Here is a 15,744-nt window from a genome sequence, read left to right as displayed (position 1 = left end):
GCAGCGGTGGCGACATCGTTTGCCAAGGATGCATTGCCTTCCGTGCATGTCGATTCCCTGCTGATTGTAGCGCACGCTCAAAGATAGTAGAATACAGCCAGATGGCGACGGGTGCTTGATGCGATCTTTATTCAGCGCAATCGGTGCACACAAATGAGTATGGCACTGAATATCACGGCTTTGCACTGCAACATCTATGGCGCTGCCTTGAGACGCTTGACTTGGGCTGTCCACACATTTGCGAGCTCTGCACGTTGCATTGGGTACAAATCAGGCGGCAAGTATTCCCGTTAGCCTCGACTGGCTCGGCGATGTATCTTGGGCTGGTCATGGACAAGGGAGCGACTTCCATCGGATACCTACCGTTGATTGCCTCCAGAACTGCCGGATTGGATGCAGGATCGCTTCGATGGCTTTCGGACTGCTTGGCTGGCTCGGTAGGAGTAGGTTCGTGAGCCGAGGCAGCAGCGATAGTCGCTTGGTCCTCTCTGTCTTGTTCGGCCTTCTGAGAAACGAAACGCAAACCAACGACACAAAGAACAGCAAATCCATCAGATTGCTGAACTCTTGCGTGCAGTGTCTGATTGTTATTCTGGCGATGGATTGCAGGGCGAGCGCATAAGAAACGTACCAGTCGATCCTTCCTCTTCTTGACCAGATATGCTAGTGAGTGTGTCAACACAGGGGTTGGGACCACATCAATCGGGGGAGAGGCAAACCACTTCAACTTTGAGTCATCGGTACACAGGAACTTCTCGTCTGGCATGACGGAGGGAGCACGAAATGCGTCAGAGTGCGTCAATCCGGCGACGTTGGGTCGAGAGCACCTGAGTCTCCCGAGTCCCATCCACGAGCAGCGTGGGAGCAGCGCGATGGCCGAGCTTACTGATCCTGGCCGGCAGCGAATCGGCCGGGTTGATGTGCGGCGGCGGATGAAGAACCGGCGTTGGCACTGGGAGCATCGGTGTGGGGTAGAAGGACGGTGCCACCGCAACGGCGGCTGGACTCCCAACGAGTCCAGATGTCGGATGGATGGCTGCCTGTTGCGTCGGCAGCTTCGCTGGTGTGGAATGGCTCTTTGAGACAGGGAAGAAACCGGGATGAGGCGTGAGCTTGGATATTGCTGTGCATAGCCAGGCTTGCCTGGATGGGTGCGCGGGGCGGAGGCAGCGCTAGAGCCCCTCGGTGCACAGAAATTCACAATACTTGCCTTGGTCGGCACCAGAGCCTTGTCGTAGAGATCCAGATCGATCTCCTGGCCGCGCACTGCCTCGGGCAAGCACGTATTCCAGTTCTTGATCTTGACCAGACCTTTGCTCGAGGAGTTGAGCTTGGACTCACAGACAAAGACATCGCTCGCCGAGGCGCCGGGCGGCTTGCCGCGGACATAGTCGCGAAGAAACAGCACGTAGCATTTCCCAAGGATTCGCGAGGCATCCACAACATGGTAGCTGCTCGTCTTGAAGACCTCATTCTCCATGAACGAGGCAATGCCTTTGATGCTCGGATCGTCGGCCTGGAGGAAAATGCATATTCTGATTTTCTCGGTGGCACCGCTGCAAAATCATCGGCCGGGTCAGCTGTACTGTCCCGCATGGTGCCGCTGCTGTTCATGCGGTCGCCGAGATGCCGTTGGCCGCAACACCGGTAGTCTTGCTTGCGGGACATGCTTACACTTTCCAAATCGAATATATCTGCGCAACCACAGCCTTGAGGGTCGCGCTGTCCGGCTTGAGATAGATGTAATCGCCTGTCGTCCGTTTAGCGTCAGACGTCAAATGGCTGCCTTGCTGCTGCGAAGCCCATCGAAGCATCACTCTGCTACATAGAGCCAATCCACCGTCGCGATGTCGCCTTGCCACATGTAGACGACCCGAACAGCAGCCTTTTTCTTCACAATCCGCCATGTCAGGGCGAGCTGCGAGCGCTTTTCGATTCAGGACGCGGGGGCAAGGTGTCCGTACCTATCTTGAACTTGGTACCCGCACTCACGAGCTCGGGAATCGGTGTCATTCCGGGCCGAAGCGGCGTGCTCCTCTGGACAACAAAGTCCTCCACTTGGAGCTGTACCAAACGACATACGGTAGCATTTGAATGAGCAGCGTCAGCGGCTCGACTCGGCGAGATTGATGGGGCGGCGCAGAACTCGGCCCACAACCTACAGCCCGCCTTGACAGATAGCCTGATATTGCTGCGGCTACGGCTGCGGCTGCCTCAAGATTAGCAGCATCTCGGTTGTACCAGCATACCTCAATATCATTCGCCAACGAGAGTGGGTCTTCGTCGTCGGTGCGTCCCTTGATCATCGCGATCCAAGATCGCACATCGGCTGTGAATGAATCAAAGGTCGGATAGCCAAAGTCCCGAGCCTTCAGCGACATTTTCTCAAAAAACCTTGCTGCTTCCTATTTTCACAAACGTCCGCAGTCCAGCAGAGTCAGTGTCCAGTGTGTCTCGGCACATGGATCTATGGCCTCAAGGCGATGGTGCTTGGTGCCTACCGAGAACGTCGAGTCTTTCACGCTGGTCAATCGGCTGAAAGCAGCCCCGGTGGATCCACCGATGGCTCGATATCGCACAATCTGATCCCACAGGGTCTTGATGTCTGCAGCGCCATGGTCCTGCGACTGCTCAATTGGAATGCAGAGAAATGCCCATCAGCTGCCCCCGATACTCATCCATCAGCCCTGGAAGCAGCCAGTTGAGCCTATTCGATAGGGCCGAGCAAAGCCAACGAAATACACTGCACCTTATCGGCACCGGACAGGGCGTTGGGGCTTGTCGACTCAATTGCGGCCTGCAGGGTCATTCATTATCCGATGAGTCGCTGTGATGTCCTGAGCGGACTGGACGCAGGATTTCCGAGCCCATCGAACAGCGTCTGCATGCACCGTTGTGATATGCGTGCACCGTTGTGATATCGCACTCTGCAAGCGGCTTTGCCCTGCCGCCGGATCTGGCTGCCCGACCATGCCCGTTCAAGATGGTCGGAAAGCGACGACAGTGCACCTGGATTGTCTCGGCGTTCTTGTACACAAACGAGCCCTTGCGATTGTATGTCTTTGCGTTCTCGATCATGACCGCAATATCTCCGTAGAAACTCGCGAGCGAGCTGTAGCCGCCGAGCTTGATCCGGCTCTAGAGATCGTTGCGATGGTCAGCGAGTCGATGTTAGCAATGGCAGGAGAACACGCCAGCGCAGCTCATCGGTCGCAGCGTCTCTAGGAGCATGATGCAGCGCAGTGCATCGCAGCATGGCATGGGGTTGCGTCTGCAGAGCCTGACAGGGGCCATCCATTACTTCGATCATATCCAAAGCAATCGGCCGGGCGATCACGTCGTAATAGTCGGGATAGTCGTCCCTAGACGGGAGCGTCTCGAAGATCTCAAATACCAAGCGGCCGTTGCGGTCCTTGAGCCGCCGTATCATCTCCAGGGTCTTGGTCGCGGCGTCGCTGTCCATGGTGCTGTTCCTGTTTCTATTTCTGTTCCTGTTCCTGTTTCTGTTCCTGTTCCTGTTCCTGCGTCGCTTCGTTCCTGGGCTGGCTGCAGCGTCCTTCCGCCAGTGATGGTGCAGATCGGCGTCGTGGATCAAGCGAATACCCGACACCTGGGCATGTGTGTGTGTGTGGCTGGCCCTCCCGGTTTCGTCTGGCACGTGTCTGCGCAGCCGTCACGGGGCGGGATGCCCTGGTCGCGTCTGCCATGGACACGGCCCATGGGCATCCCGGTCTCGATGCCAAGGCTCCTTGGCGCTGCTCCAACCCCAGCCGTCTTTCCCGCCTGTGCTCGCCTGGAGCTTGGCTCTCCGTCTTTGCCGCTCGCCTGCTGTCGTCCCCGGTCGGTGTTTATATAGCTCGCTTGGCCGATCAGTCGGCTTGAATCCGCTTCTCGTCGCCCGCCTTCGAGCCTCGTACCTCCTTCCTCCGCTTCCCATGTTCTCCCCTTCAAAACTCGCAGCCATCTGGGCCACACTGGCTTTGGCTCTCGTCTCGGCGGCCCTGGGTCGCACTCTCAAGGTACGGACGGAGCTGCGTGCACACATCCATCTGTTCTTGGCTGCCATGTCCACCACACGCAGCCGATACCCTCGCCCTGACCAGCGCTGCGGTCTTCCTTCCGCACACATCTGTCCAGTGGACCAGCTGCCCTGGGTTGGATGAGCCCTATGCCTGCTCGTCGTTGGTGGTGCCCCTTGACCATCTCGACCCTGGCTTCGAAACCATCTCGATTGGTCTCATTCGCTATCGCCCCTCCATCTCGAATGGTTCCATGGGCAGCATCCTGATCAACCCTGGCGGCCCTGGTGGCTCCGGCGTCGAGGTCGTCAAGGTGGCCGGGTCGATCCTCGCTACCATCACCGGCGGAGGATACGACATTGTCGGCTTTGATCCCCGCGGCATCGGCGAGTCGCAGTCTGTCCTCTGCAACCCGAGCGTCGACGCTCACACGACCTTCGATGCCATCGAGCTCGAGCTCGCCCTCAACATTCCCGGAATCAACCCGGCCTGGGCAAGCTTCCAGAAGACCAAGGCCCTCGCCTGTGGCCGATACTCGAGCGGCTATCTCCCTTTCCTGTCGACGGCATACGTTGCCAGAGATATGGACCTCATCCGCGAGGCCCTTGGCGAGAGCGTGCTCAATTTCTTTGGCTTCTCGTACGGCACGTAAGTGGTCCGTCGAGGATGTTGTTGGGTGTCTGGGTGAGGCTCGAAAGCGCACAAAGATGACGCTGACATGACTGGGCGGCGTCATGCTTCCGCTGTGCTGGCGAGCCAGTGCGGGACCAAGGGAGGATCGGAGCAACAATCCCGAGTGACAATCCCGAGTGACAATCCCGAGTGACAATCCCGAGTGACAATCCTGGGTACAACCGTCCCTCTCGCACTGACCTGGAAGAACTTGGCCCCTCTCTCCTCAGCTTCCTCGGTCTCACATATATCAACATGTTCCCGGATCGAGTTGGCCGCGTAGTCATTGACGGCGTTGTCAACCCAGATATGTACACGGCCACCCCCATCGACATGTGGTCCGGCTCGCTCGTGGACATCCTTCCCGAGTTTGAAGAGTTTGGCCGACAGTGCCAGCAAGCCGGCCCCACCGGCTGTGCCCTGTCGAGACCCGAGGGCAGCGGCCGTGATGTCACGGCGCGCATCAGAAGCCTCATCAACGAGCTCGACGCCGACCCCATCAGCTTTGTTGACTCTGGCATCCCCACGGTCATCAGCGGCAGGTTTGTGGGCCAGATCGTGTTCCAAGTCATGTACAGTACCACGGCTTGGCCCGCTCTGGCAGCTGCTCTGCAGGACATTATCGAGAGCCGCAACGCCACAGCGATCGCCCGGATGTCGGGCATTACCTCCGAGAAGCAGCTCTGCCAAACCAAGGATGTCTCGGGCAACAACGGCTTTCCCTCGGTGTTTTGCCTCGATGGACATGGTAGCGACAAGCTTTCCCTGCAGCACTGGATCGACGCCGATATCGACATGAACAGCAAGTACTCATTCTTGGGCACTGGTCTCTTGCTGCGATCGCTCTCGTGCAAGTACTGGCCTGTGAAGGCTGCTGAGCGCTACACCGGCCCCTGGGACCGCAAGCTCAAGAATAAGGTGAGGCGCACCTGTCCCTGTCTCCTGTGCCCGTATGTGCCGCTAGCATTCACAGAACGACAGATTCCACTGGGAGGTCGTACTGATTCCGCTGCTTTCGGTGCTTCCGCTGATCCCATCAGGTGCTTATCATTGGCTCGACCTACGATCCTGTCACCCCCCTCGCGAGTGCCCGCCACGTCGAGAAGCTGATGCGAGGCAACGGCGTGCTGCTGCACCATGACGGCGCGGGCCACACTAGCCTGGGGCAGTTCAGTTTGTGCACGATGGGCAAGCTGTGGAGCTACTTTTACTTTGGCATTCTTCCCGAGCGAGGCACCAAATGCCCGATCACCGTGCCGGCGTTCCCTCCCCCGGATGCGCCTTCGATGCTGGTCCAGTCCGAGGAGATGCTCAGCCAGCTTGACCAAGCGTGGGCGGGCCAGCTGAAGCTCGAGGACATTGAAGTGCTTCAGACCCAGATTGCGTTGGTCAACACCAAACATCTTCTGGGCCACTGAGTCGCATAGCCTCTGCCTTCGACTGAATCGCAAGCCGTGCGTTGCTTGGATCTTCGCGGTGGATGCAGAAGAGCCTTGCTCACCAGTCGTCGGCATTGTAATATGTGTCTGGATTGATGGCAGCGGATGGTTTGGACAGTTTCCGCTCGCACGGTTCTTGAATCTAGCGGGTGCTCAGCATCCTTTGCCTTGAGGCAGTGTGAGACCGATGGCACTATTGGAATACTGAATAAATGTACCTCGCAGTATCGAAACCGTGTCTCTATGTCGATGAGCCCACCCGATCATTTTGGCAGTGGTGTGTGTGGTGGAAGCCGGAGTGCTTCCCAATGGAGGTGGACAGCCCTACTTTTTCTATCGTCCTGAGCGTGGTATCAGTGTGGATGGTGTGGATGGTGTGGGAATCCGATAAATTCAGAGGCCATGATCTGGGATATGATATGTTGGATTGATGTTCATAGGTCGGTAGTTGCCCTGGGCTCGCATATTGACTCCCGTATCATCAATTATTTTGTTTCAATAGCGCACTTTTATTTGTGCGCCAGCCCTCAGCATCACTGATACTCGGCAAAGTGTCGTTCTGGAAGGTGGCTATACGCCTCCTCCCCTGGGCTATCTGGAAGGCGGCTACATGCCTCCTCCCCTGTGCTATCCTCTATGTGTAGGTGCTGCCCACCCAGCCAGATCTTTGGTCAGCTTCATGAAGATTTGTGAGATCGTACCCCACAGAGCATCTACATCTGGGTCAGTTCTCACGAAGCGCACCATCCTCTCACTTCTGTCGTATCCAACATGGCTGAGGAGGTCGAGGATCTTGTCTATCGGCCCCACGTTGTCGTGGGTCGGTTCCTCCCACTCTGGGTGTCGGGCTTTGTACTGTCGGACCACCTCGTGGAGGCTTCCGTCTGGGTCAGCACATTCCTGAGCATGCGTTCTGTCGAGGATCACCGGGTCATTTGGGTCTGTCGTGCACTGCTTGCAGTGTCTCCTCCCGCCTTTCGGGTGGCCAGGGAAGCTTCCGAGTCTCCATCGGGCCGCGATGCAGTGCAGCCATCGGTCCATTTTGGATTTCTTGGCAGCCCACAGGCCCGACATGGTCGTCAGAGGCGAGCAGGCCGCCGTCAGTTCCTTCTTCCGGTCGAAACTGCGGCGTCTTCGAGGTGCATCACCATTTTCAGAGGTGGGCCAGGTTCTTCAATCGTTCCTTCTGCAAAGAGCCACCCCATTGTTCCCAGGGGGTGCCGGGTCTTGACTTGTTCGAGGCGTTTCCAGTAGTCGTCCTCGTAGATGGCTGCTCCCAGAAATATGGACTTGCGCTCTGGGTCTGCGTGAGTGAATCGGAGCACCAGCGAGACCATCTTGTCGTCCTGGTCTTTCCGATCCTCCCAGACAGCCCGGTATTGGATCACCAGCTGTTTGAGGCGGCCCGACATTGAGATGAGCCCGCAGTTGATGTGCATGGTTCCCCACGATGTGTTTCGGACCACTTTGAACAGCGCCGTGAGGCAGTGCATCTGGGTTCGGTTGAGTGTCTTGGCTTGTTTGGCTTCGAGCCGATCGAGGGACAGGGCATACTCCATCGTCGGTCGGACAAAGGTCTTGTAGACCCGCACCAGCGATCTGGCGGTCATGTTGCTGAGGGTGTATCCTTGCTTGCGATCCGTTGGGCCACTACTTGGGCTGTCGCCGTCATCCTCTGGATCTGTCGGTCCATCCGCAGAATGCCTTGTGCAGAATGTCGACTGCAAAGGGCTCTGCCATCAGTGTCCGCTTATCACTCATACCATGCACACACTCCTTCTTCACAAAGCATCATCACCGAAAAGCGCGTGTTTGAGATCGCGAATGCTTGTGGGTGGCCGGTCCTGTTCGACACCCGCGAAAAGTTCAAAACTCTCCTCGAGGCCAATCCTTCGCTTGAAAACAACGCCCTGTTCCCGCTCATGCACATCATGATGGACATGTCCTTCAAGGTCGACAACGCCAACACCCGCTCGATCTACCCAACACCCTGTCCCTCGTCAGAGACGATCGTCAAAAAGTGTCTCAACTACCTCTATCACGCTCGCTTCTTGGGCGAGCCAAAGGTCCCGTCAAGCGAACTCAAGGACGAAGAGTACCCCGAAGTCAGCATCTTCACCCGCACCGGCCGCCGCTGATCAGCAGGCGGTGATTCGGCAATGATTCGATGGGTGGTTCTTTCACATTCCTTTTGTATGAGTGTTGTTCTTTGTGAGGGTGCCGTATTATTCGATTCCTCTGCTTGAACCGCCCGGCGGTTCGCGGATCTTGTCTGTCCATCACGGTGGCTGCTCTGGGTCTCTGTCCGAGGCATGCTTGAGCTTTGTTTTACGAACACTTGGAGACTTGCAGTGGCCGAAGAGGCAGCCTCGTTTGTGGGCACACTTCATTCGTGCTCCGCAATGCAATCGGTTCATACCAAGGATGAGACTCTATCCATAGTGGGCTTTGTGCTGCCTCCAAGTCGGTCGACTCGTCTCGACTCGTGGAGCATGGCCCTTCCAGGGCCGCAGATAGCGCCTGGCTGTGCGGGTTCATGCCAGTGGAGTTGGACCCATCTGAGCGGTCGCCCTGCCATCTCGGCGATCACGGCTTCTGAGGCGGGGTGTGGCTTGCGTTTGTGTATGCATTGCCACTCGTCCGGGTTTCTCATCGATTCTCCCCTCTTCCCTCGACTGCATCGTCCGTTCCTCGCAGAGCCCTCGTTTCCTCTCATCTCCAGCCAAGGCATTGCCTCTCTGCCTCCTCCTCTTGGGACATGACTCGACTGGCCATGGATGACCACAACCCAGACATCTTCACCATCATCTGTTGCAACGAGGGCTTCCAGCTTGTCCTCGACCTGATTACCACCAAAACCTTGCTCCGAGTGTGCAAACGGGCGCAGCCTCTCCTGAGCTCCGGGGTGGCTCGCTTCCACACCTGGTGCCAGAATGCAGGCTTGTGTCGTCCTGATGGATCGCTGCAGATCGGCCTCACGCCGAGCGACCAGATCGCCATATCGCTTCATTGCAAGGATCAAGAGACAACCGACCGCTCCTGGCTTGAAGATCAAGCCGAGGAGGGCAATGTTGCCGCATCATTCTTCTTGGCAAGGATCCTCCAAGCCGATCTCCGTGGCCAGCAGTCCGTGGACCCATCCAGGCAGCCCGTAATCTGCCAGCAAATCGTACGCCATCTGGAGAGGGCGGCCGAAGCTGATCATCCAATGGCCCAGTTCCATCTGGCTGGATGTTATCACGATGGCATCGGTACCAACCAAGACCACACCAAGGTTGTCCAGTTGTACCGCAGTCTTGCTGAACGTGAGATGCCCCAGGCCCAAGTTGCCCTCGGTCGATGCTACGAGGATGGCGAAGGCGTCGATCAAGACTTGAACACAGCCATCGAGTGGTACTCCAAGGCCGCAGATCGAGGCATTGAAGATGGCCGACTCCATATCGAGTTCCTTCGAGCATGGTCCTCATTCACCGGTCATGGTGTCGAGCAAAGCGACAAAGATGCTCTCAATCACTGGCAGGAAGTCAGCAACAAATCCACCGACCCAGTCCTCAAACCTATCGCCACCCACATGCTTGGGTGGATGCACTACCTTGGCCGAGGCACCCAGCAGGACAGGCAGAAGGGTATCAAGATCATCCGAGAGAACAGATCGGATGAATTCCCTTTCGGAGAGGACGAGTGTCTGGCGGTTCGATGTTTCACCTCATCTAACTCACCCGGGGCTCGAAGGTTCTATCAACTGTGCCGACTGGGATCGGACCGAGAGTGGCTGTGCCGACATCTCGTTGCTGTGTGTTTGTTCGACGGTTTTGGAGTCTCAGAGGACCGGCCGAAGGCAGTGGACATTTTACAGCAACTGGCTCACGATGGCCACAGCGACAGCCAGTTCTGGATCGGAGAGTCGCATCAATGTTTCCACAAAATACCGAGAGATAGCCAGAGGGCATTCCAGTGGTGGAGTAGGTCGGCCGACCAAGGAAACCCCTATGGACAGCGTAGGATTGGTGTGAGCTACTACCATGGAGTAATAGTCTCCAGGAACGATACCAAGGCATTCGAGTGGCTCCGTAAATCGGCCGATCAGGGATATCAATTAGCGCAGTACTGGCTCGGCGACTGCTATAAAAGTGGTCGCGGCGTCGCTAAGGACATCGATGCCGCTGCCCTCTGGTATCGCAAGGCTGCAGAGCAAGGCCACGAAGAATCCACCAATATCTTGATGGTCATGAACAAGTGGCCCTGATCCCCGAGTCCCAACCGAACTCTTCCCCCCTCCCTGGAATATCACTCCCAAACAAGCATGTCGCCCCACCGAACAGGCAGCAAGACCAATCAGTCAAGCCATTCCTCCAGCCCTCAACATATCCGATATGCCAAGCAGTATTGTCACATATCTATTACTGAAGTTGAACAACCATGAGAAACATCAAATAACTTGACGCCGGTAAAATCGGCACTCAGCGATCTTGCAGCATCCCGTATTTCTGCGGCGTGACTTGGTCGAAAGGAATCTGAGTGCGAGTCACAACAGATTGGGTCGACTTGAACTCTATTGCCGGAGTACTGCATATTGATGAAGGCGAGCCATCTTAAATCAATAAAATCCTTGTTTGCAAGGAGATAAGCGACTGTACTTGCTCAGTTCCGATCGCACTCCCTGTCGCAGTTGCACCTCTCCTGCACATGATCGCTTCCTGTTCATGTATCCCTGCCATCTGTATGATGTGAGGACCCAAAGAAGAAGCACCTTCAAAATCACGCCGATTCAAACTGACCAGTGAAGACCATGAACTCTTGTTGGCAGGAATCGTAATTAGTGGAGTGGCTGTTTGTCAGATTGAAATGCTGCGTCTTGAGTTTCCCGAGACGTTGCAGGCTTGCGTCGAGTTTTTCAAGTACATAAATGAGAAGCGAAAGCTTCATATTTGTGGCTGAATTCGTCAAGTTCAGTATCACACGAATCCCAATGACACAGGTGGTAACTCTGCTGAGGTCTGGACGTCAAGGAACCAACGATTGCAAGTGGATATCGGTATTACAGCGTTTCCAAAATGAAATGTGACACTCCGTTTTGAGCCATGAGAGTGGTTTTTTCTGTGACTTGAATACACCCACCCACTCATAGCAATCATGGCCAAACACAGCACCCTCGATTTCCGCATCGCTGCACTGCGACCGGTGGTCTTCACTCGGAGGCTGCCAAAGTGATCTGTTCTATTTCTTATGGCATAGTTAGACATGCCATCGCATACTACGCCGACAAATGGGTTGTGGGCAGGTGTCCCATTTCCCCCTGAATACAGTGTATCATCAACACCCACCACCTCTTCCGTTGCGTGATGTTGTCTTGAAGTGGGAATAGATCGGCACTCGGACGCAAACGAAAGAGTAGCAGACGGGGTAGATGGTCATCTGAGCCAACGTTAGAGTTGACATTGCTATGTCAGCCCAAACACTCCGGCTCGATTTGTGGCGACTGACCCCGAGATGGTGATCTCCTCGAGGTATGTGCCCCGCGGACGCAGCGGGCGAGGCAGCTCTGGCCCTATTTCTGTAGCTGGGTCAGCCTGCACCAGGGCCATAAAAATGTTCCATCATAGCGCTGATCTGGTTCCGCACAGAGTGGTATTGAGCACGCTTGTTCTTGCGCCCGTCGTGGTGGCGAGAGCGGCCCTTTTTTGCGACGGTTTCTAGCGGTTGCTTCTGTTGCTGCTGCTGTTGCTGTTGTGGTTGTGGTTGTGGTTGTGGTTGTTGTTTCTGCTGACGAGAGGCCTTGGATTTGGTGCGGCGGTCCAGGCCCGCATGGGCAATCCGGGCGAGCTCTAGGAGAGCCATCATCTCCACCAGCTTCGAGATATCCTCGCTCTCGGCTTGAACCCCAACCATGATATCTGCAGACTCGTTCTCGTCCGGATCTGGGCAGTGGCGGATCCGCTTAGCTCCGTTCTTGCGAACTCTGGGACCATGGTCGTCAGTGTCGCTATCGCCCGAGTCCCGGTCCGAGTCCGAGTCCGAGGGGAATCCGCGCTTATGAGACTCTCGCCAGGTGTTTCCAAAGGACCCGAAAGATGGCTGGGGGCTCGATGCCAACAATAAGCTTGGGCCAGCGGATTCGACTTGGCTGGAGAATGAGCCTGGCCGCTGCTGGGCTTGGGATCGAAACGACAACGGCATCGATGGCGATGCGGATGTCGATGCGGATGTCGATGCGGATGTCGATGCGGATGTCGATGCGGATGTCGATGCGAGTGAAGGACCGACAATCGCGGCAGCCAAGGACGGGCTCGGATGAGGAGGGACTTGCATGGCTACGAAGGGCAGTAGCTGGACGGCATGGAGGAGGTTGCTCGAGATCAAACCAGAGCACACCCGCAGCGCTGATCGGAGAAGGCCGTACCTTGATTGCCTCCCCCCCCCCACCGGCGGTTTCGATCAAGGGGCACCACACTCCCAGCCCTGCTGCCAACAGGATGATGCAGTATTCCTTTTTCATTTCAGGTCGCGAGGGACACTCGCTCATGCTCTCGGGACCGGACCAGGATCAGATGCCAACTGCCCCATGAATGAGTTTAAAGTGTCGGAAAAAAGTGTTTGATTACTCAAAACCTAGCAACATCTCAACCGAATAATAAACAGTAAAGTGATCAAGTGGAGAAATAGAGGGATGGGGAGCAGGTGTCGTCGGATGGAGCTGGTTCGGCTGCAGCGAACGGCCACGGCAACAACCCGTCATGCTTGTTTAGCTGAGGGGGGGGGGAATCACGGAATGTGACAGATCAGACCGCTCTACTTGTAGTGGTACACTGGCCGGATGATGCTGACTGGGACCTCGGAGTTGTCCAAGCAGTAGTTGCCGATGCTGTGAGACGACTTGTGAGGGTCGTATCCAAGGACCAAGTTGGTTGCCTTGATCTCTGCAGCCTGACATGCAAATAGTCAAAGTCATTAGATTAGCGAGGCACGATCAAGACCAGGATCCACCGCTGCAATGACCAAATGCAAAGAGTGATAATGCAACGAGACCAAGGACGGGGCGATCGTCCGGCAGAGACATCGGTCTTGACTCACCATCTCGCAAAGCGCCAGGCCGGGCTCCTGCGACGAGTGCAGAATCGTGCTCTCGACGCGAACCTTCTTCTTGGCATACTGAGCCTCTAGCGACTCGAGGAGCACCTTGACCCGGCGGGTGGTGCTCTCCTCGGCCTCCTGGACCTCGGGCGAGTCGATGTTGGGCAGGACAGAGGCAATGGTGATTTGATCGCCCTCAGAAAGGAGATGGTCCGAGATCCACTCGATGGTGTAGATAGCGGGCTCCTGGGCACAGTCCGAGAGGTCGAGACCAACAAGATAGTGGTTGTGCATGGTGCAGAAGATCAAAGAGCGAGGCGCGATGGGCAAAGGGCACTGGGCAAAGAGAAGAGCTTGGATGGTATTATTGAAAGGGTGGATAGCAGATGGCCTCCTCGAGACGGAGGCGACGAGCACGGTATTTATGCCGCCGGGTGGGCTGCATCTTGGATGCGGAGGCCATGGAGGGGCGGGGCGAGCGGTCCTGGGAGGGAGGCCGATGCGGCGATCGGCGAGGGCTCGCGCCTCGAAGGTGAATCGAAGTGGGTCATCCCGGGACAGAGATGGAGTGACAGTGGCGGGCAGCTGCGAGCCAAACGAGGGAGCAGGAGTCAGAGGGCGCTCGGTGTGTCGAGCGGATGGGATGTCGCATCGCATCGATATCATATATCGCCCCTCCGACACCATTCGCATCCTTCGCATCATTTGTATCATTTGTATCCCTCACATGCTTCACATCATTCACATCCGTCGCATCCTTTGCATCCTTTGCATCCTTCGTATCGTTCGTATCGTTCGTATTGTGCTCTCGCCCGAGCGAGATGAAGGGTGTGTTGGACGCGGCCAGTCCGCGATTGGGCGTGGCAGCTCCGCTGTCCGCCTGACCCGCAACCAATCGCGAGCGCGGATGAGTCGGACTTTGGATTCGGTGGCGTCGATTGGTCCGTCGTCGGTCTGGCAATCGGGCTGTCGATTGGCCAGGCACGTCTGGCGGGTTCAGCATGCCACCCCGATCCGCAACGATCCAGGGCGGTCGAGGTCGTTGGCGTGAGCCATCCGCATCATTAACAGGCGCTTCTCCGAGCATCGGCTCTGCGGCATCTCTGTCGGATACTCTGCTCGCCCTTGTCGGCTCAGTGCAGCTCCTCCACAACGACGCCCACACCAGCAAATCTCGTGGTCCAAGTGAAGTGCATAGTTTTGTGTATTGGGTCAGGCTGGTGCTTAGCATGCCGTTTATCGTACATGACTATGTATCATCGGAGAGGGCGGACAGCCAGTCAATGGTGAGCTGGATTTCCCCCTTCGATGCTGTATGACGTGCGGATGGTGTGCGGCTAAGAAGCCCACCGAGAGGCAGATGGCGAGCTGTTCATTTGTAGTGGTATACGGGGCGGACAACAGTCACGGGGACCTCGGAGTTGTCCAAGCAATAGTTGCCCATGTGGTGTGACTTCTTGTAGGGGTCGTATCCGAGAACCAGGTTGGTGGCCTTGACATCAACGGCCTGGGGACAGAGCACACAGTTAGGTCAGCCCGGGTCGATCAGCCCAACACGGACCATTCCCGGCACCATCGGATGCGTAAAGCCAGCGGATGCACATGGCACCGGCCCAGAGACTCCTCCCTCTTGCGACCCAGCACGACGTACCATCTCGCACAGCGCCAATGCAGTGTCTTGCGATGAGTGAATCAGCTTGAAATCGGCCTCGATGTGCTTCTTGGAGTAGGTTGTGGCCATGTGCTCCAGCAGGGCCTGGGCGCGCGCAATGACTGCCTGCTCGGCCTCCTGGATCTCCTCGGTTGCGATGTTGGGAAGGATTGTGGCGACAGTCAGGCGATCACCCTCGGCGAGGAAGTGCTGGGACACCCACTCGAGGGCATAGGTGGAGGGCTCGCTGCCAGTGTTGGAAAAGTCCAGGCCAACGAGGTAATGATCATGCATGTTGGAAGAGGGGCTGGTACTGGTTCTGGTTGAAGAGGAAGTGCTAGTAGTGGTGATGGGTGCTCTGTGAATGGCTGTGGCTGCGATAGAGTCCGCTCGGTCCTGGCACGGCCACGGCCCATAAATACCTGCCCGAACAGCCAGTGAGTCACCCCGAGGCCCGCCGCCGGTCTGATTCATGGTGCATCCCGGCCGTGTGTGGCTCGCTGGGCAGACCCAACTCCAATCAGACCGCCGCGGCCGCGTGACCCTCGCTGTTTGTGAATCTTGCCAGTGTCAGCGTGAGCCAGGCTTGCGCGGCCGCGAGCAGCAGGCCGGGCCGTTGGGGGCAGGCAGGCAGAGATATGCGCAGGGGGACGGGCAGCGAGCAGAGAATGGATGGGCCAGAGACATACTTTGGGGTGGGGGGCCGAGGCCCATGAGATCTGTGTCCGGTCTCGCCTTCGCTGCGATCACATCCTCCTGCGCTGGCGCCGCCGCTCAAGAAATCCGACAAATGCACAGGACATTGGGTCTCTCCGTGGACAGGGCCAGGCGCAATTCGGGCAGATATCGAAGCCGTCGGTTCGGGTATGGGCGACTGCGTCCAAGTCTCGCT

At 56.8% G+C, this 15,744-nt stretch overlaps 7 protein-coding genes across 7 annotated transcripts; 3 read left to right on the top strand and 4 right to left on the bottom strand.

The window, feature by feature from the left end:
* Window positions 1-100: 100 nt before the first annotated feature.
* BJ171DRAFT_566838 (uncharacterized protein) lies at window positions 101-3,721 on the bottom strand. The gene is made up of 12 exons (XM_053113437.1): window positions 3,302-3,721; window positions 3,010-3,138; window positions 2,750-2,797; window positions 2,502-2,627; window positions 2,250-2,405; window positions 1,965-2,064; window positions 1,675-1,750; window positions 1,211-1,556; window positions 887-1,076; window positions 632-759; window positions 364-505; window positions 101-247 (listed from the first exon to the last, which is right to left on the bottom strand). Exons 1-12 carry the CDS (start codon window positions 3,461-3,463, stop codon window positions 195-197), a joined length of 1,656 nt encoding a protein of 551 aa, XP_052968606.1. The 5' UTR covers window positions 3,464-3,721; the 3' UTR covers window positions 101-194.
* Window positions 3,722-3,767: 46 nt separating this feature from the next.
* BJ171DRAFT_566837 (Alpha/Beta hydrolase protein) lies at window positions 3,768-6,368 on the top strand. Its single transcript, XM_053113436.1, has 4 exons — window positions 3,768-4,019; window positions 4,138-4,667; window positions 4,922-5,609; window positions 5,732-6,368. The coding sequence occupies exons 1-4, from the start codon at window positions 3,936-3,938 to the stop codon at window positions 6,107-6,109; spliced, it is 1,680 nt and encodes a 559-aa protein (XP_052968605.1). The 5' UTR covers window positions 3,768-3,935; the 3' UTR covers window positions 6,110-6,368.
* Window positions 6,369-7,830: 1,462 nt separating this feature from the next.
* On the top strand, window positions 7,831-8,268 carry BJ171DRAFT_580016 (uncharacterized protein; the record flags this gene model as incomplete). The annotated part of the gene is made up of 1 exon (XM_053114007.1): window positions 7,831-8,268. The coding sequence occupies one exon, from the start codon at window positions 7,831-7,833 to the stop codon at window positions 8,266-8,268; it is 438 nt and encodes a 145-aa protein (XP_052968604.1).
* Window positions 8,269-9,698: 1,430 nt separating this feature from the next.
* On the top strand, window positions 9,699-10,766 carry BJ171DRAFT_498081 (uncharacterized protein; the record flags this gene model as incomplete). Its single annotated transcript, XM_053110339.1, has 1 exon — window positions 9,699-10,766. One exon carries the CDS (start codon window positions 9,702-9,704, stop codon window positions 10,374-10,376), a length of 675 nt encoding a protein of 224 aa, XP_052968603.1. The 3' UTR covers window positions 10,377-10,766.
* A 553-nt stretch (window positions 10,767-11,319) lies between these two features.
* On the bottom strand, window positions 11,320-12,337 carry BJ171DRAFT_498080 (uncharacterized protein). Its single transcript, XM_053110338.1, has one exon. It carries the CDS (start codon window positions 12,305-12,307, stop codon window positions 11,696-11,698), a length of 612 nt encoding a protein of 203 aa, XP_052968602.1. The 5' UTR covers window positions 12,308-12,337; the 3' UTR covers window positions 11,320-11,695.
* A 271-nt stretch (window positions 12,338-12,608) lies between these two features.
* BJ171DRAFT_32048 (uncharacterized protein) lies at window positions 12,609-14,009 on the bottom strand (the record flags this gene model as incomplete). Its single annotated transcript, XM_053107135.1, has 3 exons — window positions 12,609-13,054; window positions 13,202-13,786; window positions 13,929-14,009. Coding segments are annotated over 3 exons (801 nt in total), but the record flags the coding sequence as incomplete, so codon positions are not given.
* A 564-nt stretch (window positions 14,010-14,573) lies between these two features.
* On the bottom strand, window positions 14,574-15,146 carry BJ171DRAFT_580012 (uncharacterized protein; the record flags this gene model as incomplete). Its single annotated transcript, XM_053114006.1, has 2 exons — window positions 14,574-14,708; window positions 14,853-15,146. 2 exons carry the CDS (start codon window positions 15,144-15,146, stop codon window positions 14,574-14,576), a joined length of 429 nt encoding a protein of 142 aa, XP_052968600.1.
* Between the last annotated feature and the right edge of the window lie 598 nt (window positions 15,147-15,744).

Source organism: Polychytrium aggregatum (genome assembly GCF_025602895.1).
Source record: "Polychytrium aggregatum strain JEL109 chromosome Unknown BJ171scaffold_11, whole genome shotgun sequence".
Classification (NCBI taxonomy): Eukaryota; Fungi; Chytridiomycota; class Chytridiomycetes; order Polychytriales; genus Polychytrium; species Polychytrium aggregatum.
This window is presented reverse-complemented; position numbering and strand designations above follow the sequence as displayed.